Source organism: Macaca fascicularis, chromosome 20 (assembly GCF_037993035.2).
Source record: "Macaca fascicularis isolate 582-1 chromosome 20, T2T-MFA8v1.1".
NCBI lineage: Eukaryota > Metazoa > Chordata > Mammalia > Primates > Cercopithecidae > Macaca > Macaca fascicularis.
The window spans coordinates 64755154-64780252 of NC_088394.1; the positions used below are offsets into that span (position 1 = coordinate 64755154).

Sequence of the window (25099 nt, forward strand, 5' to 3'; positions counted from 1 at the left end):
TAGCCTTTAGTGTCTACTGTAAATGTCCCCTCAGAAGTGGGGTCCTAGGCCTGGGGAGGTGGGTGGCACCAGGCTGACCCCAGAGCTGTGTACCCCACAGCTCTTTGGCCACGCTGTGTCAGAGAATGGTGCCTCAGTGGAGGATCCCATGAACATCTCCATCATCGTGACCGACCAGAATGACCACAAGCCCAAGTTTACCCAGGACACCTTCCGAGGGAGTGTCTTAGAGGGAGTCCTACCAGGTAAGAGGACTGGGAAGGGGACTGCTACGGGGCTGCTGGGCCCATACCCTTAAATGCTAGAAGATCCCGCCATACCTGATTTCCTTGGCTGTGTATCAGATGACTTGGGATCTTCTTAAAAATCCAGATTCACCCCCTTCCATCCCAAGGTTCCTGAATAAGAATCATCCTGGAGCAGAGCTCTGCAATCTGTAGATTTGAAATTTTTCCTAAAGCTTCAGATGATCAACCAAGCTTGGGAACCACTAGCTTTGGAGCTTCAAAGACCTAGATTTGAGTCTTGGCTTTGCCTCTTTAATGGCTGTGATCCTGGGCATATTCTTGACTTCCGAGCCTCAACTCTCACGTCTAAAAATGGGAATAATATCAACCTTGAAGAGTGGTGAAGATGAGAAATACCATGTGCAGACTGTTACATCATACAAGGCGCCTAATGCGAGGCTCTTGAGTGCATGGCAGCTACAGGGAATGCAGCAAAAACTGGAGGTGTTAGAACATGGCTGATGGAGACCAGGCGTGGTGGCTCACACCTGGAACCCTAGAACTTCGGGAGGCTGAGGTGGGCACATCACTTGAGATCAGGAGTTTAAGACCAGCTGGGCCAATGTGGTGAAATCCTATCTCTACTAAAAACACAAAAAAATTCAGCCAGGCGTGGTAGCGGGCACCTGTAATCCCAGCTACTCAGGAGGCTGAGGCAGGAGAATCACTTGAACCCGGGAGGCAGAGGTTGCAGTGAGCTGAGATTGTGCCACTACACTCCAGCCTGGGTGATAGAGTGAGACTTCATCTCAAAAAAAAAAAAAAAAAGAGTTCCAGAAGTAGACAGGGCTGGAGTTGGAACTGGGAGGACAAGATACTCATCCCTTCTCTCCAGGTACTTCTGTGATGCAGGTGACGGCCACAGATGAGGATGATGCCATCCACACCTACAATGGGGTGGTTGCGTACTCCATCCATAGCCAAGAACCAAAGGACCCACACGACCTGATGTTTACCATTCACCGGAGCACAGGCACCATCAGCGTCATCTCCAGCGGCCTGGACCGGGAAGTGAGTGGCCCATAGGGAAAGTGCTGCCTACCCAGACTTGCCCAGGCTGAGGTCTGACTCTGAGAGCAGAAGCTCCCATCCCTGCCCACAGAGCCCAAGGCAGAACAATGAGGACCCACGTCAGCTGGGATGGCTGCTGCTGGGTTCACATGTGATGCCCCTGATTCCCTTGGGCCCGTGGCCCACTGCCAGCCAATCTCGTTAAATCTCCTCCAGGGCTGGGAGGCAGCTGTAAAATACCTACTTTTGGTATTTTCTGTGGGTTTTCTCATTTCCTGTCAGAGTGGCTCACTTAGTGAGCACATTACCCAAATTGGTCCCTTATGTGCCACAAAGTAGAATTAGCTCCATGGATACTGGAGTTGGTGCCTGTTTCCTAATTGATACCTTTATCCAAATCCTCACTGTTATTCTGAAGCCAGGCACGGTGGCCCACGCCTGTAATCCCAGCACTTTGGGAGGCCGAGGCGGGAGGACTGCTTGAGGTCAGGAGTTCAAGACCAGCCTGGCCAACATGGTGAAACCCTGTCTCTACTAAAAATACAAAAATTGGCATGGTGGCAGGCACCTGTCATCCCAGCTACTTGGGAGGCTGAGGCAGGAGAATCACTTGAAACTGGGAGGTGGAGGTTGCCATGAGCCAAGATCACGCCACTGCACTCCAGCCTGGGTGACAGGGCAAGACCCTGTCTCAAAAACAAAAACAAAAACAAAACTCATTCTGGAGCAGTCAAGGGTCAGGGGGTGATGCCAAGGCTTCCCTAGGACAGGCCCAGGAGAACTGTTTGGATCTCTGGTTCCCTTTCCAACAGCATCCTCTGCTTCTGTTCTCCTGGCAGTGAGGGAGGGCTGGTCAAGGAGTCAGCATTATGATAGGGAGAGATCCTCCTCTGCGTCCGCACACCCCTGCGCCAGTGCTTCCTGGAGGTCAAGGGAGGGACCCTTCAGATTGCACCCGCAGTGGGCTTCCCCTCTCCTCTCTTTCTCCCCAGAAAGTCCCTGAGTACACACTGACCATCCAGGCCACAGACATGGATGGGGACGGCTCCACCACCACGGCAGTGGCAGTAGTGGAGATCCTCGATGCCAATGACAATGCTCCCGTGTTTGACCCCCAGAAGGTAATGCCCCTTCCTCACTCAGTCACTCATCAGATAACGAACGACCAAGGTTTGCCTTTCTCAGGAAACTGGAACCACCCTATGTTGCTTCAGATGCCAGTCCCAGCACTATGGCTGTGTGACCTTAGGAAAACTACCTAACCTCTCTGTGCCCCATTTCCTAATCTGTGAAAAGGATATAATGATAATACCTGCTGCGTTGTTCTGAGTTTCAAATGAAATAACCTATGGACGTTTCCTAACACGATGCCTGAAAAGAAGTGCTCAATATGAAAATCTTTGTTGATTTGAAAACATATTTTCCTTGTACCTACACCTGCCTATCTTTTCCCAGTGAATGCTTGCGCACCTCCAAGGCAGAGGACTCAGTGCCTATCAAGGTGCCAATTACATCCTCCCGCTTCCATCTTTAGACAGCTCTGAACGTTAGTTAGGTCTGAATCAAAATGTGTAATGGGGCCAGGCATGGTGGCTCATGCCTGTAATCCCAGCACTTTGGGAGGCCAAGGCGGGCAGAACAGTTGAGGCCAGGAGTTCAACCTGGCCAGTATGGCAAAACCCCGTCTCTACTAAAAATACAAAAATTAACCAGGTGCAGTGGCGCACACCTGTAGTCCCAGCTACTTGGGAAGCTGAGGCATGAAGATCACTTGAGCTTGGGAGGTGGAGGTGGAAGTGAGCCGAGACCACACCACTGCACTCCAGCCTGAGTGGCAGAGTGAGATTGTCTTAAAAAAAAAAAAAAAAAAAACTTCTGAGCAACTAATTTTCCAGTCTTTGTCACATGTCCGAGAACCTCCAAAAAATTCCTGTTCAGTGCCCCAGCCCATTCAGGCACCTAGCCCTTCTTGCCACCTTCCTTATTCCTTTCTGATCTCAGCGGGATAGGTAGCTACACGTGGCAGGGGCTTGGGCATGCAAGCTTGTGAGATTTCTGGAACATCAGGCCCCTGTGTGTAAGGAAAGCAGGCACAGGATTGGTGTGGTCTGTGCCGGCAGCTGTGAGGCTGCTGCTGGGGACATCCTGCTGCTGTGTATACCCTGAAACCCCGCGAAGTGGGTGGGTGGTCCAAGAAAAGGGTAAAGGTGTGGGGATGCCCTGAGGTTGGATGGAGGCTTCTTAGCCTCTGGAGTGGGAGAGTCGTTCTCTGCTCTAACAGCACTGTGCTTCTCACACTGGCAGTATGAGTCCCATGTGCCTGAGAATGCAGTGGGCCATGAGGTGCAGAGGCTGACGGTCACTGATCTGGACGCCCCCAACTCACCAGCGTGGCGTGCCACCTACCTCATCGTGGGCGGTGACGACGGGGACCATTTTACCATCGCCACCCACCCTGAGAGCAACCAGGGCATCCTGACAACCAGGAAGGTGAGTGAGTTCCGGCCCCAGACAATGGCTATACCTGGGGCGGTCAGGTCTGCAGCCTTCAGGATGAGGAGCCACTGTCTACCGTGGGCTAGTCACCAGGAATCGTACCAGCCCAGTGGCTCCCAACAGTGTTCTACCACTCTCGTGTTGGGGATCCCCTTTGTTCAAACTAAATCTTACCCAGGAGCCCACTTCATAAATAGGTAAGAGTCACTGATCTTGGCCGGGCGCGGTGGCTCACGCCTGTAATCCCAGCACTTTGGGAGGCCAAGGCGGGCGGATCACGAGGTCAGAAGATAGAGACCATCCTGGCTAACACGGTGAAACCCTGTCTCTACTAAAAATGCAAAAAATTAGCTGGGCGTGGTGGCGGGCGCCTGTAGTCCCAGCTACTCGGGAGGCTGAGGCGGGAGAATGGCGTGAACCCGGGAGGCGGAGCTTGCAGTGAGCCGAGATCGCGCCACTGCACTCCAGCCTGGGCGACTGAGCGAGACTCCATCTCAAAAAAAAAAAAAAAGTCACTGATCTAACTGAAGCACATCAGTGGAGCCTCCTCCTAGACCAAAGTGTCCAGTGGCTGCCCCAGACCAGTCTCACATAGAGGGTCCATTTTATTGAAATCCATGTTGACTTTGCATTTACTCTAAAACTCATGTCTAGGTGTTTAGATAATAAAATGTTTTGAATCACCTAGTACTTAGGCACACTCCTGCCTCTCAAAGTCTCTTTTTTGTGTGTATGTATTTTTGTTTTTGTTGGGGTATAGGACGTGGGTTGGGTCAAAAAGTCTGAATAAGGCTAGGCCCAGTGGCTCACACATATTCCCAGCACTTTAGGAGGCTGAGGTGGGAGGATCGCTTGAGGCCAGGAATTTCAGATCAGCCTGGTGAACATAGCGAGATCCCATCAGCACTAAAAAAGAAAAAAAAAGAAGATGGGCCTAATCTTGCATCAGTTTCTTTTTTTTTTTTTTTTTTTTTTTCGAGACCAAGTTTCGCTCTTGTTGCCCAGGCTGGAGTACAATGGCATGATCTTGGCTCACCACAACTTCCGCCTCCCGGGTTCAAACGATTCTCTTGCCTCAGCCTCCTGAGTAGCTGAGATTACAGGCCTGCGCCACCGTGTCTGGCTAATTTTTTTGTATTTTTAGTAAAGATGGAGTTTCTCCATGTTGGTCAGGCTGGTCTCAAACTCCCGACCTCAGGTGATCCTCCCGCCTCGGCCTCCCAAAATGCTGGGATTACAGGCGTGAGCCACCATGGCCGACACATCAGTGAAACCCGTCTCTTTTGTATTTTCTAAAAATACAAAAATTAGCTGGCATGGTGGCATGTGCCTGTAGTCCCAGCTATTTGAGAGGCTGAGGCTACTTGAGAGGAGAATCTCTTGATCCCAGGAGGAGGAGGTTGTAGTGAGCCGAGTGTGCATCACTGCACTCCAGCCTGGATGTGGTGACACACACCTGTAGTCCCAGCTACTCCGGAGGCTGAAGTGGGAAGATTGCTTGAGCCCAAAGGGTCGACGCTGCAGTGAGCCATAATCAAGCCACTGCACTCCAGCCTGGGTAACAGAACAAGATCCTGTCTCAAATAAAAATTTAAAATTTTACCAAAAAAAGTTTACTGAATATAAAATATTTTGATATGTAAACTTTTGAGCACAGCTATACTAGAAAACATAATGAAGTGGTCATTTCCCCACATCCATTTGTAGAATCATCCAAATGGCAGCGGACACTGGTTACCCTGGCAGCTCAAACTGCAAGTTGTGTTGATGTCTTCAGAACAGTGAAGAAGCAACTCTTGAAGTCCTGAACAAATTAAAATAGTAGCTGCATTCGTAGAAGATGCAGTATGTACTAAAACCACATAAAAACTTGGCTTATATGTAAAATGTGATCTAGACTCTATATTAAACAGATTTTTCACATCCAGGAGTGTATTAATGTCCATGGGCTGCATTCCTAGAAGATGCAGTATGTACTAAAACCACACAAAAACTTGGCTTATATGTAAAATGTGTTCTAGACTCTATACAGATTTTTCACATCCAGGAGTGTATTAATGTCCATGGGGATATTAGCAAGTCATATGGGATATGGAACAGCTCTTCGTATCTGTAGCATTCTGATTCTGAGACACATCATCCCTGCCCCAGCCTGTAAATGCCAGTGGTATCCCGTCATTACGACAACTAGAAATGCTTCTACAATTTGTTTTGTTTTGAGACAGGGTCTTGGTATGTCAACCCAGGCTGGAGTATAGTGGCACAGTCTTGGCTCATTGCACCCTCAACCTCCTGGGCTAAAATGATCCACCCACCTCAGCCTCCCAAGTAGCTGAGACTAGAGGCATGCACCACCAGGCCCAGCTAATTTTTGTATTTTTGTAGAGACCGGGCCTCGCCATTTTGCCCAGGCTGGTCTTGAACTCCTGGTCTCAAGCAATCCAGCAGCCTTGGCTTCCCAAAGTGCTGGGATTACAGGCGTGAGCCACAATGCCAGGCCCCCCAATTTTCTCAAATATCACCACCACTCCACTGGGAACCATTATTCTGGGGCTTATTAATAGAGTTACCTTTAGGATGATCTGAGAGGCCCCATAAGATGTGCACTCAGGGGCCAGGCGCGGTGGCTCAAGCCTGTAATCCCAGCACTTTGGGAGGCCGAGACGGGCGGATCATGAGGTCAGGAGATCGAGACCATCCTGGCTAACACGGTGAAACCCCGTCTCTACTAAAAAATAAAAAACTAGCTGGGCGAGGTGGTGGGCGCCTGTAGTCCCAGCTACACTCGGGAGGCTGAGGCAGGAGAATGGCGTAAACTCGGGAGGAGGAGCTTGCAGTGAACTGATATCCTGCCATTGCACTCCAGCCTGGGTGATAGAGCAAGACTCCGTCTCAAAAAAAAAAAAAAAAAAAAAAAAAAGATGATGCGCGCTCAGGAAACACAGGAGTGTTCCTGGGACAGAGAAGGGGCAGCATGGTTGCTAGTGGGGGCTAAAGCCCCTCAGTATTGGCTCTTTCCTTCTGACATCTCAACTGTACTGTACTCCTCTCAAAATGGTGGTTCAGGTCCTTCTTCCTCTTCTCTCCTAGGGTTTGGATTTTGAGGCCAAAAACCAGCACACCCTGTACGTTGAAGTGACCAATGAGGCCCCTTTTGTGCTGAAGCTCCCAACCTCAACAGCCACCATAGTGGTCCACGTGGAGGATGTGAATGAGGCACCCGTGTTTGTCCCGCCCTCCAAAGTCGTTGAGGTCCAGGAGGGCATCCCCACTGGGGAGGCTGTGTGTGTCTACACTGCAAAAGACCCTGACAAAGAGAATCAAAAGATCAGGTACTCAGGAGCGGGGCTCGGTGAGCAGCATGCACTGATACAGTTGGCGGGTGGGTGATGATGGCCAGCGTTTGTTCTGATTACCATAGAGACTGTTAAATAGGAATATCCCTCCTGCATAGGTCCTCTTCTTCCTACCCTCTTTGAGGCTGAAGACTGAATAGGGGTTTGGGGGCAGGTATTTCTCACTCTGTCATGTATCCCTCTTGGGACTCCTGCACCTGCTGCTTTAGGACCCCGTTTATGGGCGAGGCTTATTTTCCATATGATCCTGCTTAGGTGCCCAGAGGCCATCAGCCAGTTGGTATGAGGAGGCCCTGAATGACGCACCTTGGGGCAACTGCCTTCCCTCATGGGGAGGGATAAGGGGGTGAGCGGCGGGGGCTGGGGCAAGCGCGCCTGCGCCCAGGCAGTCTTTTCACGTGTCGCCAGGGTCAGACCACAGGTCTCTCCTTGTGGCGCTACACAATTCTACAGAATTCTAAATATTCTGGATGTTACTCGTCTCAACTTTTCCTCTCCAGCTACCGCATCCTGAGAGACCCAGCAGGGTGGCTAGCCATGGACCCAGACAGTGGGCAGGTCACTGTTGCGGGCACCCTAGACCGTGAGGATGAGCGGTTTGTGAGAAACAACATCTACGAAGTCATGGTCTTGGCTGTGGACAATGGTGAGAGCATCCTCCCAGCCTTCCCACAAGGGCCACTTTTGGTTCTCAGGTCACATGACACAGCACAGCATGTTCGCTCCACAGGTGGGAACATGTGTCGGGGAGGGCTGTTTGCAAACCAGTCCAGACGGTCAAAGGGGTCTTTCAGAGGAGTCTTTTAAAAACTGGTCCTGGCCGGGCGCGGTGGCTCAAACCTGTAATCCCAGCACTTTGGGAGGCCGAGACGGGCGGATCACGAGGTCAGGAGATCGAGACCATCCTGGCTAACCCGGTGAAACCCCGTCTCTACTAAAAAATACAAAAAACTAGCCGGGCGAGGTGGCGGGCGCCTGTAGTCCCAGCTACTCGGGAGGCTGAGGCAGGAGAATGGCATGAACCCGGGAGGCGGAGCTTGCAGTGAGCTGAGATCCGGCCACTGCACTCCAGCCTGGGCGACAGAGTGAGACTCCGTCTCAAAAAAAAAAAAAAAAAAAAACTGGTCCTAGGCCGGGTGCAGTGGCTCACGCCTGTAATCCCAGCACTTTGGGAGGCCGAGGCAGGTGGATCACCTGAGGTCAGGAGTTCGAGACCAGCCTGGCCAACACGGTGAAACCCCATCTCTACTAAAGATACAAAAAATTAGCTGGGCGTGGTGGCGCATGCCTGTAGTCCCAGCAAATAAGAGTTAGGATCGGGCGTGGTGATTCAAGTCTGTAATCCCAGCACTGTGGGAGGCCGAGGTGGGCGAATCACCTGAGGTCAAGAGTTCTAGACCAGCCTGGCCAACATGGCGAAACTGTCTCTACTAAAAACATAAAAAGTTAGCTGAGTGTGCCGCCTCCCAGTCCCCGCAGTTATGGCCTGCACAGGGCCCTTGGGGCGAATCACAGCATGCCCTGGGGCAACCGCTCTCCCTCACGGGGAGGGACAAGGGGAGGGACAAGGGCGAACGGCGGGGGCTGGGGCGAGCGCGCTTGTGCCCAGGCGGTCTTTTGACTTGTCGACAGGGTTGCGGCACTACACGAGCAGAGTACGAGTCTGAGGCAGAGGGCGTCATGGCAGGACAAGCATTTAGACAGTTTCTTCCACTCTTTGACCGAGTATTGGCTGAAAGAAGTGCTACAAACTGTAACCAAAGGAGGCATTATGCTTCCAGAAAAATCTCAAGGAAAAGTATTGCAGCAACAGTAGTCGCTGTTGGATCAGGTTCTAAAGGAAAGGGTGGAGAGATTCGACCAGTTAGCGTGAAAGTTGGAGATAAAGGTTTTCTCCCAGAATATGGAGGCACCAAAGTAGTTCTAGATGACAAGGATTATTTCCTATTTAGACATGGTGACATTCTTGGAAAGTACATAGACTGAAATAATTCACTATTGAAATGGCATCAACGTGAAGCTGCCCATTCCACTGAAGTTCTGAAATCTTTTAATCGTGTAAATAATTTCCATATTTCTCTTTTATAATAAATTAATGATAACTAATGACAAAAAAAAAAAATTAGCTGGGCGTGGTGGCACACACCTGTAGTCCCAGCTACTCAGGAGGCTGAGGCATGAGAATCACCTGAACCCAGGAGGCAGAGGTTGCAATGAGCCAAAATTTGTGCCACTGCACTCCATCCTGGGCAACAGAGCAGGACTCTCAAAATAAATAAGTAAATAAAACATCAGCATTAGGAGAGTCCCTTCAGCCTTAGTTTTTGGTTCACTGGGTCCTGAATTGGCCTGTCAGTTTTCCCTTGTGATTGATTACTAGGGGCTGACTGGAAAGTGCCATGACAGATCAGTGATGCCACACCATGACAGATGGGGGGTTATGACGTAGTTGTCACCTCTGGTTGACATGTGTTGAACCAGGACCTGCAGGCATGTGAGAGGCTGCAGCGGGGCTGTGAAGGGAGGCTTCCCTGAAGCTGATGGACCAAACACTGGAGTAACCCTGAGGTAGCCAGTAGGATTCGCTTTGTGGTTATAGTGGCTGTCTGGATGAAGTGGCTGCAACTGTGCCATGATAGTTAGTAATGTCTGCTGTTTACCGAAATGAGAATGATGGCCTGATTGGCATGTATGTGCCATGTATTGGAAGCAAGGGCATGGAAGGTCTTAAGAGGCGAGAGCTGGGCGGTAAACAGGAGCCCCCTTGAGGCTGACTGGGTGGGTCACAGGGAGCTCATCATACGTGTCTTTATAAACAGGAAGCCCTCCCACCACTGGCACGGGAACCCTCCTGCTAACACTGATTGATGTCAACGACCATGGCCCAGTCCCTGAGCCCCGTGAGATCACCATCTGCAACCAAAGCCCTGAGTCCCAGGTGCTGAACATCACGGACAAGGACCTGTCCCCCCACACCTCCCCTTTCCAGGCCCAGCTCACAGACGACTCAGACATCTACTGGATGGCAGAGGTCAACGAGAAAGGTACCTGAGTGAGTGGTGGTAGCGGGTGGGTGCCAGTTCCACTAGTGGGCGTCTGCCCCACACCAGGATTCTGCACACGTTCCCATCCTAGCAGCTTTTGGGCCATGGGGGCAACGGTCTCCTCTAGAACCTCAATCAGATGCCATTTATTAACCTGGTGGAGGCCTTTGGAATTCCACAGGACCCCTAAAAGACCATTTTAGCCCAGCCGCCTTCCTGTGTAGACGGAAAAACTGAGGCCCCGAGAGGGAGGGAGTGACTTGGCCCGTGTCACATACAAGTCAGGACCCAGCACAGTGATCGTGGCCACCACTCACTGAGCATGCTCTGTGCCAGGTCCACGTCACATGCTCTATGTAGGTTAGATTCCTTCATCCTCGCAGCAGCCTGTGAGCAGGTTTCTCTCTCTCTCTCACACACACACACACACACACACACACACACACACACTTTACAGATGAGGAAATCAAGGCTTACAGAAGCCGAAGTATCTTGCCAGAAGCATTATGACTTTTTTGTTTGTTTGTTTTTTGTTTTGAGACAGAGTCTCGCTTTGTTGCCCAGGCTGGAGGGCAGTGGCGTGATCTTGGCTCACTGCAAGCTCTGCCTCCTGCGTTCAAACGATTGTCTGCCTCAGCCTCCCGAGTAGCTGGGACTACAGGCGCCCGCCACCATGCCGGCTAATTTTTGTGTTTTTTTTAGTAGAGACGGGGTTTCACCATCTTGACCAGGCTGGCCTTGAGCTCCTGACCTCGTGATCTACCCGCCTCAGCCTCCCAAAGTGCTGGGATTACAGGTGTGAGCCACCGCACCCGGCTGTGTTATGGCTTTAAAAATTAATGTCACGACCACATATGGTGGCTCACACCTCTAATCCCAGCACTTTGGGAGGCTGAGGCGGGCAAGTCACGAGGTCAGGAGTTCGAGACCAGCCTGGCCAATATGGTGATGAAACCCTGTCTCTACTAAAAAATTAGCCAGTCATGGTGGCGTGCGCCTGTAGTCCCAGCTACTCGGGAGGCTGAGGCAGAAGGATCGCTTGAACCTGGGAGGTGGAGGTTTCAGTGAGCCGAGATTGTGCCACTGCACTCCACCCTGGGGGACAGAGTGAGACTGTATCTCAAATAAAATAAAATAAAAATGTCACTAGGGGTTTTTGTTGTTGTTGTTTTTTGTTTGAGACAGAGTCTCACTCTGTCTCCCAGATTGGAGTGCAGTGGCACAATCTCGGCTTACTGCAACCTCTGCCTCCTGGGTTCAAGCAATTATCCCTGCCTGAGTAGCTGACATTACAGGTGCCTGTCACCATGCCCGTCTAATTTTTGTATTTTTTAGTAGAGGCATGGTTTTGCCATGCTGGCCAGGCTGGTCTTGAACTCCTGACTTGAGGTGATCCTCCCACGTCGGCCTCCCAAAGTGCCAAGATTACAAGCATAAGCCACTACACTTGGCCTATCAGGATTTTAATCTAGGCAGTCTCACTCACCTTGCGGGCGGGGGGGGAAGCATAAGCATTATGGCCAAAACCTAATGTTATTAATAACCTGGAACAGTATTGATAACCTGGTTCTTGGCTTTAATTTCATTTTTCTGTTTGCCCTTGTCCTCTTGTCAGGGAAATTAATCCAGACTCTACTCCATGTGACCTCAGGCTAGTTACCTAACTCCCTAAGCCTCAATTTCTGCGTTTGTAAAATGAGGATAACAGCAGTTCCCACCTCTTAAAGCGATGGTGAGGATCAGGGTAGGACCTGGCACTTAGTAAGTGCCCATTTAGCTGGGCACTGTGGCTCACGCCTGTAATCCCAGCACTTTGGGAGACTGAGGTGGGCGGATCATGAGCTTGAGGATCAAGACCATCCTGGCTAACATGGTGAAACCTTGTCTCTACTAAAAATACAAAAAATAATTAGCTAGGTGTGGTGGCATGTGCCTGTAGTCCCAGCTACTCGGGAGGCTGAGGCAGGAGAATCGCTTGAACCTGGGAGGCGGAGGTTGCAGTGAGCTGACATCGTGCCACTGCACTCCAGTCTGGGTGACAGAGCGAGACTCTGTCTCCAAAAAAAAAAAAAAAAAAGTGCCTATTTAGTCACCACTGCCATCGTCATCAACAACTGAGAAATCAGCCTTATAGGGTGGCAGAGATGTTTTAGTGACAGATACTCCATGTTGGCCGCTCCACATGGTCGACTAGTTGTTCAGCCCAGAGAGCTGTCCCTGCCTCCTGGCACTAAACGGGGACAGAGTGGATTCTGCCTTCTGGCCCTTTGACTTAAGAGGAGCCCAGCGAGAGTGCAGAGCATTTTAACAGAAAAAACTTGAAATCTGTGCTGAGATAGGCTGACAACCTGGGATGGGGGGAGGGGCGGGTAGAAACTTGGGGGTTTTTGATTGCCCCAATGATTGGGGGCACTACTGGCATTTAGTGGTACAAACCTGCAATGCTGTGGTGGCAAATCCTGCACGATGAAAAAACTTCCACACAGGCTAACAGCTCCCTTCTTGAGAAACTTGAGTCTAAAGCAAAGGCCTTTCTTTAAAGAGGCCACTGCACCCATAGCCCCTTCTCCACTGTGGGATTGCCACGCAGTGTCCCCCAAGTGGTGCCCAGTGTGCAGTGGCCTCTTCTGCTCTGTGGTTAGCCTGCCACCCCCTGGGCCTTGGAAGGCCAGTTAGCCCAACAACTGCTGCAGCCTCACGTCTGGCATTCCTGCGCTTGTGTGATCACCGATGCTGTGATAACACAGGTTAGCATCAGATCCGATCTGCTTAACATTAGCACTTACATAACCAAGTCATGTGCATTTAGTTTTATTAATAATTGAATGTGGCCTGGCGTTGTGGCTCATGCCTGTAATCCCAGCACTTTGGGAGGCCGAGGTAGGCAGATCACCTGAGGTCAGGAGCTCGAGACCAGCCTGGCACAAAATCCACCTCTGCTAATAATACAAAAACTAGCTGGGTATAGTGGCGCAAACCTGTAGTCCCAGCTACTCCAGAGGCCGAGGCAGGAGAATCGCTTGAGCCCATGAGGCAGAGGTTGCAGTGAGCTGAGATCGCGCCACTGTGCTCCAACCTGAGTGACACAGCAAGACTCTGTCTAAAAAAAAAAAAAAATTGAGGCTGGGTGCAGTGGCTCACGCCTGTAATCCCAGCACTTTAGGAGGCTGAGGCAGGCGGATTACGAGGTCAGGAGATCGAGACCATCCTGGCTAACACGGTAAAACCCTGTCTCTACTAAAGAATACAAAAAATTGGCCGGGCGTAGTGGCGAGTGCCTATAGTCCCAGCTACTTGGGAGGCTGAGGCAGGAGAATGGCGTGAACCCAGGAGGCGGAGGTTGCAGTGAGCTGAGATTGCGCTACTGCACTCCAGCCTGGGGGACAGAGCAAGACTCCATCTCAAAAAAAAAAAAAAAAAAAAAAAAAAAAATTGAAGGCCAGGCACCGTGGCTCACGCCTGTGATCCCAGCACTTTGGGAGGCCGAGGCAGGTGAATCACAAGGCCAGGAGTTTGAGACCAGCTTGACCAAGATGGTGAAAGCCTATCTCTACTAAAAATACAAAAAGTAATCAGGCACAGTGGCGGGTGCCTATAATCCCAGCTACTCAGGAGGCTGAGGCAGGAGAATCACTTGAACACAGGAGGCGGAGGTTGCAGTGAGCCAAGATCATGCCACTGCACTCTAGTCTGGGCGACAGAGCAAGACTTAGTCTCAAAAAAATTGAATGCTTAGTTGGAAATATGGGTGTTTCATATAAGACTGGGTTAGCTATCAGCTGCTCTGCCTATGCCATTCTTTATTCCTTTACATTCTTTTTTTTTTTTTTTTTTTTTTTTTTGAGACAGAGTCCTGCTCTGTCGTTTGGTTGGAGTGCAGTGGCATGATCTCGGCTCACTGCAGCCTCCACCTCCTGGGTTCAAGCAATTCTCCTGCCTCAGCCTCCCAAGTAGCTGGGACTACAAGCGCGTGCTATCATACCTGGCTAATTTTATTTTTTTTTGAGACAGAGTCTTGCTCTGTCGCCTAGGCTGGAGTGCAGTGGCGCAATCTCGGCTCACTGCAAGCTCCGCCTCCCGGGTTCACGCCATTCTCCTGCCTCAGCCTCCTGAGTAGCTGGGACTACAGATGCCTGCCACCATGCCCGGCTAATTTTTTTTTTTTGTATTTTTAGGGGAGACAAGGTTTCACCGTGTTAGCCAGGATGGTCTCGATCTCCTGATCTTGTGATCCACCCGTCTCGGCCTCCCAAAGTGCTGGGATTACAGGTGTGAGCCACCGCGCCTGGCCAAATTTTTATATTTTTAGTAGAGACAGGTTTTCACCATGTTGGCCAGGAGGGTCTCGATCTCTTGACCTCGTGATCTGTCCGCCTCGGCCTCTCAAAGTGCTGGGATTACAGGCATAAGCCACTGTGCCCGGCCCTCATTTACTTTCTTAATAAAGTTGCTTTTACTTTAAAAAAAAAAATTGGGGCCGGGCGCGGTGGCTCAAGCCTGTAATCCCAGCACTTTGGGAGGCCGAGGCGGGCGGATCACAAGGTCAGGAGATCGAGACCACAGTGAAACCCCGTCTCTACTAAAAATACAAAAAATTAGCCGGGCGCGGTGGCGGGCGCCTGTAGTCCCAGCTACTCAGGAGGCTGAGGCAGGAGAATGGTGGGAACCCGGGAGGCGGAGCTTGCAGTGAGCCGAGATCGCGCCACTGCACTCCAGCCTGGGCAACAGCGTGAGACTCCGTCTCAAAAAAAAAAAAAAAAAAAAAAAATTGGGTTAGCTGTCTTTTAGGAAGAGTATTCTTTTTGAAGGAAAAAAACAGTGTAGCAGCCAATGATGCAAAGAAGTTATTGGTCCTGCATGACATGGCTTTTTTTTTTTTTTTTTTTTTTTTTTGAGACGGAGTCTCGCTCTGTTGCCCAGGCTGGAGTGCAATGGCCGGATCTCAGCTCACTGCAAGCTCCGCCTCCCGGGTTCACGCCATTCTCCTGCCTCAGCCTCCTGAGTAGTTGGGACTACAGGCGCCCGCCACCTCGCCCGGCTAATTTTTTGTACTTTTAGTAGAGACGGGGTTTCACCATGTTAGCCAGGATGGTCTCGATCTCCTGACCTCGTGATCCGCCCGTCTCGGCCTCCCAAAGTGCTGGGATTACAGGCTTGAGCCACCGCGCCCGGCCGACATGGCTTTTAAAACTTCATGTTATAAAAATACTGTGATTGGCCGGGCGCGGTGGCTCAAGCCTGTAATCCCAGCACTTTGGGAGGCCGAGACGGGCGGATCACGAGGTCAGGAGATCGAGACCATCCTGGCTAACCCGGTGAAACCCCGTCTCTACTAAAAAAATACAAAAAACTAGCCGGGCGAGGTGGTGGGCGCCTGTAGTCCCAGCTACTCCGGAGGCTGAGGCAGGAGAATGTCGTAAACCCAGGAGGCGGAGCTTGCAGTGAGCTGAGATCCGGCCACAGCACTCCAGCCTGGGTGACAGAGCGAGACTCCGTCTCAAAAAAAAAAAAATACTGTGATTATCGATTTTTTTTAAAGTAAAACGACAAATGAGTGTTTTTATCCCAATAATCCTTTTCATTATGCTGAGTTTTGCTTTAGCCAAAGATCAGCTTTTACTGCTATTTTCCAAAGTATGCTTGTGGAGTATTTCTCCCCATTGCCCACATGTAGGAGCCGTATTCTCAAACTTTCATCATGGTGTACTCAGATCCCTGCACTGATGCTATCCCATAGCTAATCAATGATCTATTCACTCCAGATGACACAGTGGTCTTGTCCCTGAAGAAGTTCCTGAAGCAGGACACATATGATGTGCACCTTTCTCTGTCTGACCATGGCAACAAGGAGCAGCTGACAGTGATCAGGGCCACCGTGTGTGACTGCCACGGCCATGTCGAGAAATGCCCTGATCCCTGGAAGGGGGGTTTCATCCTCCCTGTGCTGGGGGCTGTCCTGGCTCTCCTGCGTGAGTACCAGGCCCCCACCCCCTCCCTGAGGATGGGGTTGTTGAAAGACAGGATTCTATGTTGAACTTCAGCTCCTGGAACTAAGAGGCCACCAACATCGCCTGTCCAGCCCTTAAACGTTTTTTTTAAGACAGGGTCTCGGCCGAGCGCGGTGGCTCATGCCTGTAATCCCAGCCACTTTGGGAGGCCGAGGCCGGCGGATCACAAGGTCAGGAGATCGAGACCATCCTGGCTAACACAGTGAAACCCCATCTGTACTAAAAAAAAAAAAAGATACAAAAAATTAGCCGGGTATGGTGGCGGGCCCCTGTAGTCTCAGCTACTTGGGAGGCTGAGGCAGGAGAATGGCGTGAACCTGGGAGGCGGAGCTTGCAGTGAGACGAGATCGTGCCACTGCACTCCAGCCTGGGCGACAGAGCAAGACTCCGTCTCAAAAAAAAAAAAAAAAAAAAGGACAGGGTCTCAGTCTGTCGCCCAGGCTGGAGTACAGTGGCGTGATCTCGGCTCATTGCAGCTTCTGCCTCCCAGGCTCAAATGACCTTCCCACCTCAGCCTCCCAAGTACCTGGGACTACAGGTGTGGGCCACCACGACCAGCTCATTTTTGTATTTTTTGTAAATACGGGGCCTCACTGTGTTGCCCAGGCTGGTCTTGAATTCCTGGGCTCAAGCAATCCACCCACCTTGGCCTCCCAAAGTGCTGGGATTATAGGTGTGAGTCACTGCGTCTGGCCCACTCTTTAAACTCCTAATTCTAGGAGCGTCAGTCAATCATTCTGGGGCTTGTGGAATGTACCAGGCTTTGGCAATACAGTGGTGAGCAAACAGACTCGGCCCTGCCACCAGGTCATCAGTGGTTCTGAAAGGGTGATTTCCAACAACATTAGCATCACCAGGAATTTGCTATTATTAGAAAGGCAAATTCTCAGTACCTATTCCAGATTTACTGATTCAGAAATGTAGGAATAGAACCCAGTAATCTGCATGTTAAAAAGCTCCTAAGGCATTCTGATACATGCTAGAGTTTGCAAATGACTGGTCTAGTGGGAGGAAATGTTTAGTTAAAAACAAATTTCTTGGCTGTAAAGACAGAACCTATCACAGTTGTTTTTTCCACCTTTTGACTTGGTCTTAACATAGACAACACACATCGTCAGTCAGAGACCAATCACATGAATACAAGAACATGCTTTTCGCTGGGCGCAGTGGCTCACACTTGTAATCCCAACACTTTGGGAGGTCAAGGCCCTTGAGGTCAGGAGTTCGAGACCACCCTGGCCAACATGGTGAAATCCTGTCCCTACTAAAAATACAAAATTAACTAGGCATGGTGGCACATGCCTGTAATCCCAGTTACTTGGGAGGCTGAGGCAGGAGAATTGCTTGAACCCAGGAGGTGGAGGTTGCAGTGAGCAGAGATCACACCATTGCACTCCAGCCTGGGCGGCAGAGCAAGACTCTGCCTTAAAACAAACAAAAACCCAGGAAAGTAGGAAATTAGGTCAGAGAGGTGATGGGCACAGGGGCCCAGTCGTATTGGGCCTCATAGGCTATTGTGAAGACTCTGGATAGAACCAAAAGTTATCAGAAGGTTTTGAGCAGAGGGATGATGTGATTTGACTTAAATTTTGCAGGATTCCTGCTGAGCAGACTATATGGGGGCAAAGGTGGAGGCAGGGAGATCATTTAGGAGGCTGTTGCTATAATCCAGGGGCAAGGTGATGGAGGCTCAGGCCAGGATGGCAGCATTGAGGTGGTCAGTGGTGGTCATGTTTCAAGGTAGAGTCCCTTCAGATTGATGTGTGGAGTTGAGGGTAAGAGCCATCGATGATTGCAAGGCTTTTGGCTTAAGGAGAAACATGGCATTTCCATTTGCCAGTTTGGGAAGGACCATGGGAAGACACTTGCCAGGCCAGTCCAAGTGGAGGTGTCAGTAGGCAGTTAGACCCGAGTTCAGAGAAGTCCGCTTGGCGTCTTGCCTTCCCCCAGATTCGGGAGAGGAGAGGTTACCGTCTAGCCCACATGCGTGTGCATCCTCAGAACCCGTGGACTCCCAAGGAAGGTTGGGTCTGTTTTGTCTGGCCAAGGACAGACAGCAGTTCCATCAGCAGGCACAAAAGTAATGATCCTGAGCAGCGGTGTGTGCTCTCTCATCGAACTGCCATAGAGAGATGGCTAGAGGGTCCCCTCTTAGCTGCGTGTAGGCATGACAGAGAAGGCAGCCAGGAACCAGTTGGCCAGTCCCCCCATATCCAAATAGCCTGCCAGCCTTTCAAACCACATCACTGAAGCCAGACCCTCTTAAAATTCCAACACTGGGGCTGGGCATGGTGGCTCATGCCTGTAATCCTAGCACTTTGGGAGGCCAAGGTGGGCAGATCACCTGAGGTCAGGAGTTAGAGACCAGCCTGGCCAACGTGGGGAAACCCTGTCTCTACTAAAAATAAAAAATTTGAGGTCACACAACTGTATTCCAGCCTGGGTGACAGAATCTGTCTCAAAAATAGGTAAAGAAAAAAAAATAATAATAAAATACGAAAATTAGCCAGGCATGGTGGTGGGCTCCTGTAATCCCAGCTACTCAGGAGGCTGAGGCAGGAGAATCACTTGAACCTGGGAGGCAGAGATTGCAGTGACCTGAGATTGTGCCACTGTACTCCAGCCTGGGCGACAGAGTGAGACTCCATCTCAAAAAAAAAAAAAAAATCCGGCCAAGTGCAATGGTTCATACCTGTAATCCCAGCACTTTAGGAGGCCAAGGCAGTTGGATCACTTGAGGTTGGGAGCTCGAGACCAGCCTGGCCAACATGGTGAAACCCTGTCTGTACTAAAAATACAAAAATTAGCTGGGCATGGTGGCAGGCGCCTGTAACTACTAGGGAGGCTGAAGCAGGGAGAATCGCTTGAACCGGGGAGGCGGAGGTTGCAGTGACCTGAGATTGCACCAGTGCACTCTAGCCTACAAGAGTGAGATTCCGTCTCAAAAAAAAAAAAAAAAATTCCAACACTGCATTTCACCTAAGTTTAAATTACTGTACCCTATGAAAGTTGCATTATCTTGTTCTTAAAGTCTGTGGCTAGTTAGGGGACATGTGGTGACTAAAAGAGAGTCTCACTGAAAGACAACATCTGTTGGGAGGTTCCCATCCCGACATTTTGACAGAAGATTTTCTTAAGGATCAGTACCACCAATCTGGTTAGACTGACAGCATTATGGGTGGTGAGAAGGAAGTCAGAATCTTCTAGGAGGAGGTGATATTAAGCTGAGAGCTGACACGTGGGAGCCATGTGTAGGCATAGAGTCTGCCAGGTGAGGAAGGAGCCTGTATGAAGGTTCTTGAGGGGGAGCTGCTGGGGGTAATCAAGGAACACAGAGGAGGCCAGTGTGCCTAGACCTTAGTGGGTAGGGGGACTGGGAGGCATAGGCTGGGACCAAATCCTGCCAGCCTTGATGAGGAGTTGAAGTTTTCCTAGGTGCAAGTGAAGCCGTTGTAGCATGTTAAGCTCTGGCTACTGAGTGAGGACGTCAGCAGTTAGAGGGGCTCTGAGGGCCTGGGGGTCTTGGCCCACTGTGTGGTTGCAGAGGGAACACTCACTCCCCAACCCTTGCAGTCCTCCTGCTGGTGCTGCTCTTGTTGGTGAGAAAGAAGCGGAAGGTCAAGGAGCCCCTCCTACTCCCAGAAGATGACACCCGTGACAACGTCTTCTACTACGGCGAAGAGGGGGGTGGCGAAGAGGACCAGGTGGGGCACTGGGGGCTCTGGGATTGGGAGGTGGGTGCCCCCAAGTCCACTGGCAGGGCTAAGCCATTGGGTCAACCAACTGACCAAGTTAGCGGTGTTGACCAGGCCCTGGCACGAAGCTTGCGTCTTCCTTTTTTTCCATCCTCCAGCGCTTCTCTGGTCCATTGCTGTAATCTGTTTGACCCTCACCAAGTTAACCTCGAGCCTGTGTTTAATTTGCTAGGACAAGGGAGGATGGAAACGAGGGTTTTCCAAAATCTCTGACATCATCTGTCTTGTAAGACCTCCCCATGAGCCAGAGTATCCAAAGGGTAGGGGGTGTGGGGTAAGTGAGATGTAAGTGGCAGGGGAGGGGGGACAGGAGTCCTCAGTCCCCTGCTCTCCTGCATTTCCCCACAGGACTATGACATCACCCAGCTCCACCGAGGTCTGGAGGCCAGGCCGGAGGTGGTTCTCCGCAATGACGTGGCACCAACCTTCATCCCCACACCCATGTACCGTCCTCGGCCAGCCAACCCAGATGAAATCGGCAACTTTATAATCGAGGTGAGACGTGGCAGGTCAGTCGAGGGCCACCCTTTATTCAAGCCCAGCGCCAGCCACACAGGAGAACAAGCATGGGCCTGGAGTCTTGGGTCTGAGTTCAAATTCTGACTCCACCACCAACCAGTTTGTGACCTCTGGCTTATTTGAGTAACTTCTGGGGTTTGTTTCTTCCTCCATAGAACTCCCACTTGCAGAGTGGTTAAAAATGATTAGGAGGGGCTGGGCGCGATTGCTCACACCTGCAATCCCAGCACTTTGGGAGGCTGAGACGGGTAGATCATGAGGTCAGGAGTTCAAGACCAGCCTGGCCAACATGGCGAAACCCCGCCCCTACTAAAAATACAAAAATTAGCCAGGCATGGTGACGGGTACCTGTAGTCCCAGCTACTTGGGAGGCTGAGGCACAAGAATCGCTTGAACCAAGGAGGCAGAGGTTGCAGTGAGCCAAGATGACGCCACTGCATTCCAGCCTGGGTGACAGGGCGAGACTCCGTCTCAACAACAAAAACAAAGTGATTAGGAGGCTGGGCGCAGTGGCTCACACCTGTAATCTCAGAACTTTCAGAGGCCAAGGCTGGCAGATCACTTGAGGTCAGGAGTTTGAGACTAGCCTGGCCAACATGGTGGAGGCAGAGGTTGCAGTGAGCCAAGATTGCGCCACTGCACTCCAGCCTGTGTACAACTTAGAGCTGTAGTGAACACCGGGAATGAAGTACTCAGACAGTTCTAGCTGAGCAGGGTGGGGAGCAGTTCCTTTGAGAGAGCGTCGCTCTAAGATGTGTCTGCCAGGTATTTATTGAGAGAGCTTGTTTAAACTACAATGTAGACAAACGAGACATCCACCAGGTGGCTCTTTGTGGTCAGGTCATGAGGCACATACGGCCTTGTAAAAAACACTCAAACAACATTTTTAGGAGGCTGTGTTCAGCACTTATCACACTTACTACTCCCTGTCCTGTTTTCAGGGCCCAGGAGATCTAGTCTCATGTACAAACAACATGCACACAGCACCTCAGTATATTTCCATGCCTCAACCCATAGGCTTGAATGTCTTGTTGTGTGCCCCCCACACCTGGGCAACAAAGGGAGACTCCATCTCAAACAAACAAACAAAAAAAGGGTCGGGCCTGGTGGCTCATACCTATAATCCCAGCACTTTGGGAGACTGAGGCGGGCAGATCACAAGGTCAAGAGATTGAGACTATCCTGGCCAACATGGTGAAACCCTGTCTCTACTAAAAATACAAAAATTAGCTGGGCGTGATGGCGCATGCCTGTAGTCCCAGCTACTCGGGAGGCTGAGGCAGGAGAATCGCTTGAACGGGAGGTGGAGGTTGAAGTGAGCCGAGATCACGCCACTGCATCCAGCCTGGGCAACAAAGGGAGACTCCATCTAAAAAAAAAAAATTAGGAACGATTTATTCATTTATTCACATACAGCAGTTGAATACTCTGGAGCCAGACTACCTGGGTTTGAATTACAGATCCCAGGTGACTGCACTTAGAGCAAAGTTTGGAGCCTCTGCTGTAGAGGACTTCAAAGATCGAACGGGCAGGCAGCTAGGACAGTGCCAGCACCCTGGTTCCTGACCCTGCCTGCATATTGGAATCACGTGGGCACCTTCGGAAACCACTGATTCCTCAGCTCACCCCCAGAGATTGTGGTGTAATTGAACTGGGTGTGGCTTGGGCTTACAGAATTTATAAAAGATTCTCCAGGTAATTTAAGTTTGGGAACTACTGACCTAGCACACAGCGTTGATTAGGTAATCATAGCTATTGTTGCCAGGTGCTATTCTAATAACTGCTTTACAGGTATTTACTCATTTACTTACTCATCTGTTCCTGTGCGAAAGAAGCACATGTCCTCAAGGCCTCCCAAGGCTGTGTCACAGGCGTGCATCGTTTAAAAAAGAAAAAAAGCCCATATGAAATTTTGTCATTTTACAGACAAGGAAACAGGCATAGAGCGGTTAAGGGACTTGTCCAAGGCCACAAAGCTAGTGTGTGGTGTGAGTTCTGGCCCAGGCTGTCTGATTTCAGTCCTTGCCCTTACCCCCGGCCTGTGTTGCACTGAGCACTTGTTGAGTGCTGGTCCCTGAGCAAATGAATTCTGCATGAATAACGCATTCTTTCATTTCAACCTCTGAAACTTTAGGGGAGGGGAGGGGGGCTCAAAGATGAGGAAATGGAGGCTTGCAGCTGGCAAGTGGCAGGGCGCACCACTCTAACCACCTGTTCTCTGTTGCCGCAGAACCTGAAGGCAGCTAACACGGACCCCACAGCCCCGCCCTACGACTCCCTTTTGGTGTTCGACTATGAGGGCAGCGGCTCCGACGCCGCGTCCCTGAGCTCCCTCACCACCTCCACCTCTGACCAGGACCAAGATTACGACTATCTGAACGAGTGGGGCAGCCGCTTCAAGAAGCTGGCAGACATGTACGGTGGCGGGGACGACGACTAGGCCGCCTGCCTGCAGGGCTGGGGACCAAATGTCAGGCCACAGAGCATCTCCAAGGGGTCTCAGTCCCCCCTTCAGCCGAGGACTTTGGAGCTTGTCAGGAAGCGGCCGTAGCAACTTGGAGGAGACAGGCTATGAGTCTGGCCTTAGAGTGGTTAGTTCCTTAGCCTTTGAGGATGGAGAAATGTGGGCAGTTTGACTTCAGCACTGAAAACCTCTCCACCTGGTCCAGGGCTGCCTCAGAGGCCAGGTTTCCAGAAGCCTCTAACCTGCCGTAAAATGCTCAGCCCTGTGGCCTGGGCCTGGGCCTGCTGTGACCGACCCCTGATGGCTTTGTCTCTGGAATGGACCCTTCTGAGGCCTCCTGATGCAACCTTTTTTTTTTTTTAATGCTATTTTCAAAACGTTAGAGACAGTTCTTCAAAAGTGCAGCCCAGAGCTGCCGGGCCCACTGGCCATCCTGCATTTCTGGTTTCCAGACCCTAAGGCCTCCCATTCAGATGGATCTCCGCGTTTTTATACTATGTCTAGATTGCCCCTTATTTTTTATTTTCCCCGTTGCGTTGCTGTAGAGGAAGGGTGAGGACAATCGTGTAGATGTACTAGAATTTTTTATTAAAGAACTTTTCCCAGAGGTGCCTGGGGAGTGAACTGTTTGTTCAACAGAAGCTTTATTGGCATCTTAACTCACGTACCATACCATTCACTTGTTTAACGTGTACAATTCAATGGTTTTTAGAATTTTCAGAGTTCTGCAACAAGAGTGTGCTCTTTCCCGGCTTCCTCCCAGCTTCCTCTTGATGGCAGGGGATACTCAGGGTCAGCTTCCATGCCTAGGTGGGCTCAGGGAGGGGAGACTTGCCCTCCTTTGCAAAGTCTCTTGCTCCGTGAGAGAGAACCATTAACCTCCTACCCCAAGGCTGAGCCCCCCCAGAGCCCCAGCAAGGTATCTTCTGGAACAGCGGCTGCCCTCCATGCAGGGCAGTGCATGACGCCTTCCTCTTCTATGCTGGGGGCGGGGGTCGCTGTTGAAAGGCAGGGGTTGGAGAACAGCGAGCTCTGCTACTTGCTAGCACATCATTTAACCTCTAGTTGCCTCAGATTTTACATTTACAAAATGGGGAGTTTTTGTGGAGATTAAATGAATTAATACCTGACACATGGTCCATGCAATTTGTGAGTTGGTAACAGCTACCATTTATTCAGTATTTTTAAAGGCCAGACAGGACTTTGATTATTTCCTCTAAATCCTCATAATCACCCTCTGAGGGGACTTTCTCCTTTAAAGAATGGCCACATTGTATTTTTTTAAAATGACATCTGGTTATCAAAATCAAGCAAAACAGTTACAGAACCTACCCAAGATGTCAGCGAAATTGGAACATTCCTAACACCACCAGGGCATAAATGCAGGAATCGGGAATAGGCAGCAGCGATAGAACGATTCTGTTTGTGTCCTTGGTAACGTGAAGTTGAAAGTCATCTTTGCAGTTAGCAAAAAAAATCTGAAGCGAAGCTGAGGAAATTGCTGATGTTGAAATAAACATCTTCCATGAGGATGACTAAATCTGCAAAGCGCCTCTGCTCAAAGCACAGACCCTGACCCGAAGGTATCGGTGCCACCTGCTGAGTCGGAACCTCTAGGCAGGGCCCTGCTGTGGGTTGACAAGCCCCCCATGGGATGCTCATGCACACTCAGGTTTGCTGCCAAGGCTCTGAAGGATAAGGCTAAGAAGCCTGAAGCCTCAGACCCTGGATGGGGAAACCAAAGGAAATGAAGTTGGGGCTGGGCATCATGGATCACACCTGTAATCCCAACACTTTAGGAGGCTGAGGTGGGTGGATCACGAGGTCAGGGGTTCGAGACCAGTCTGGCCAACACAGTGAAACCCTGTCCTTGCTAAAAATATAAAAATTAGCTGGGTGTGGTGGCATGTGCCTATACTCCCAGCTACTCGGGAGACTGAGGCACAACAGTCGCTTGAATCCGGGAAGTGGTGGTTGCAGTGAGCCAAGATCACACCACTGCATTCCAGCCTGGGCGACAGAGTGAGACCCTATCCTAAAAGGGGATGAAGTCGGATGAGAAAGCTCACCTGTCCTTGGTCCACGGCGCCCTCAGGACAAAGCCACCTCCTGCCTCTCCCACTGAGCTGGGGCCTCAGATTCCCCTCTGCCAGGGCTGT

General features: G+C 50.7%; 1 protein-coding gene, 1 long non-coding RNA gene and 1 pseudogene across 3 annotated transcripts in view; all 3 read left to right on the forward strand.

Annotated features, from left to right (window-relative positions):
• Positions 1-23545, forward strand: part of CDH3 (cadherin 3) — a 58544-nt gene extending 34999 nt beyond the window's left edge. The window contains exons 6-16 of one of the 2 annotated variants that reach the window (XM_005592358.5): positions 101-245; positions 1123-1298; positions 2291-2419; positions 3603-3788; positions 6885-7126; positions 7651-7796; positions 9970-10194; positions 15957-16163; positions 19776-19906; positions 20306-20466; positions 22707-23545. In XM_005592358.5, coding sequence (XP_005592415.2) covers positions 101-245; positions 1123-1298; positions 2291-2419; positions 3603-3788; positions 6885-7126; positions 7651-7796; positions 9970-10194; positions 15957-16163; positions 19776-19906; positions 20306-20466; positions 22707-22713 — 1755 coding nt within the window. In that variant the 3' untranslated portion in view covers positions 22714-23545. The remainder of the gene's footprint in view (positions 1-100; positions 246-1122; positions 1299-2290; positions 2420-3602; positions 3789-6884; positions 7127-7650; positions 7797-9969; positions 10195-15956; positions 16164-19775; positions 19907-20305; positions 20467-22706) is intronic. The other variant, XM_005592357.5, reaches the window with a different exon arrangement.
• The window catches only part of LOC135968736 (uncharacterized), a 257419-nt gene that overhangs the window by 91550 nt on the left and 140770 nt on the right, over positions 1-25099 (forward strand). The window lies entirely within an intron of this gene.
• On the forward strand, positions 8692-9272 carry LOC135968735 (10 kDa heat shock protein, mitochondrial pseudogene; annotated as a pseudogene).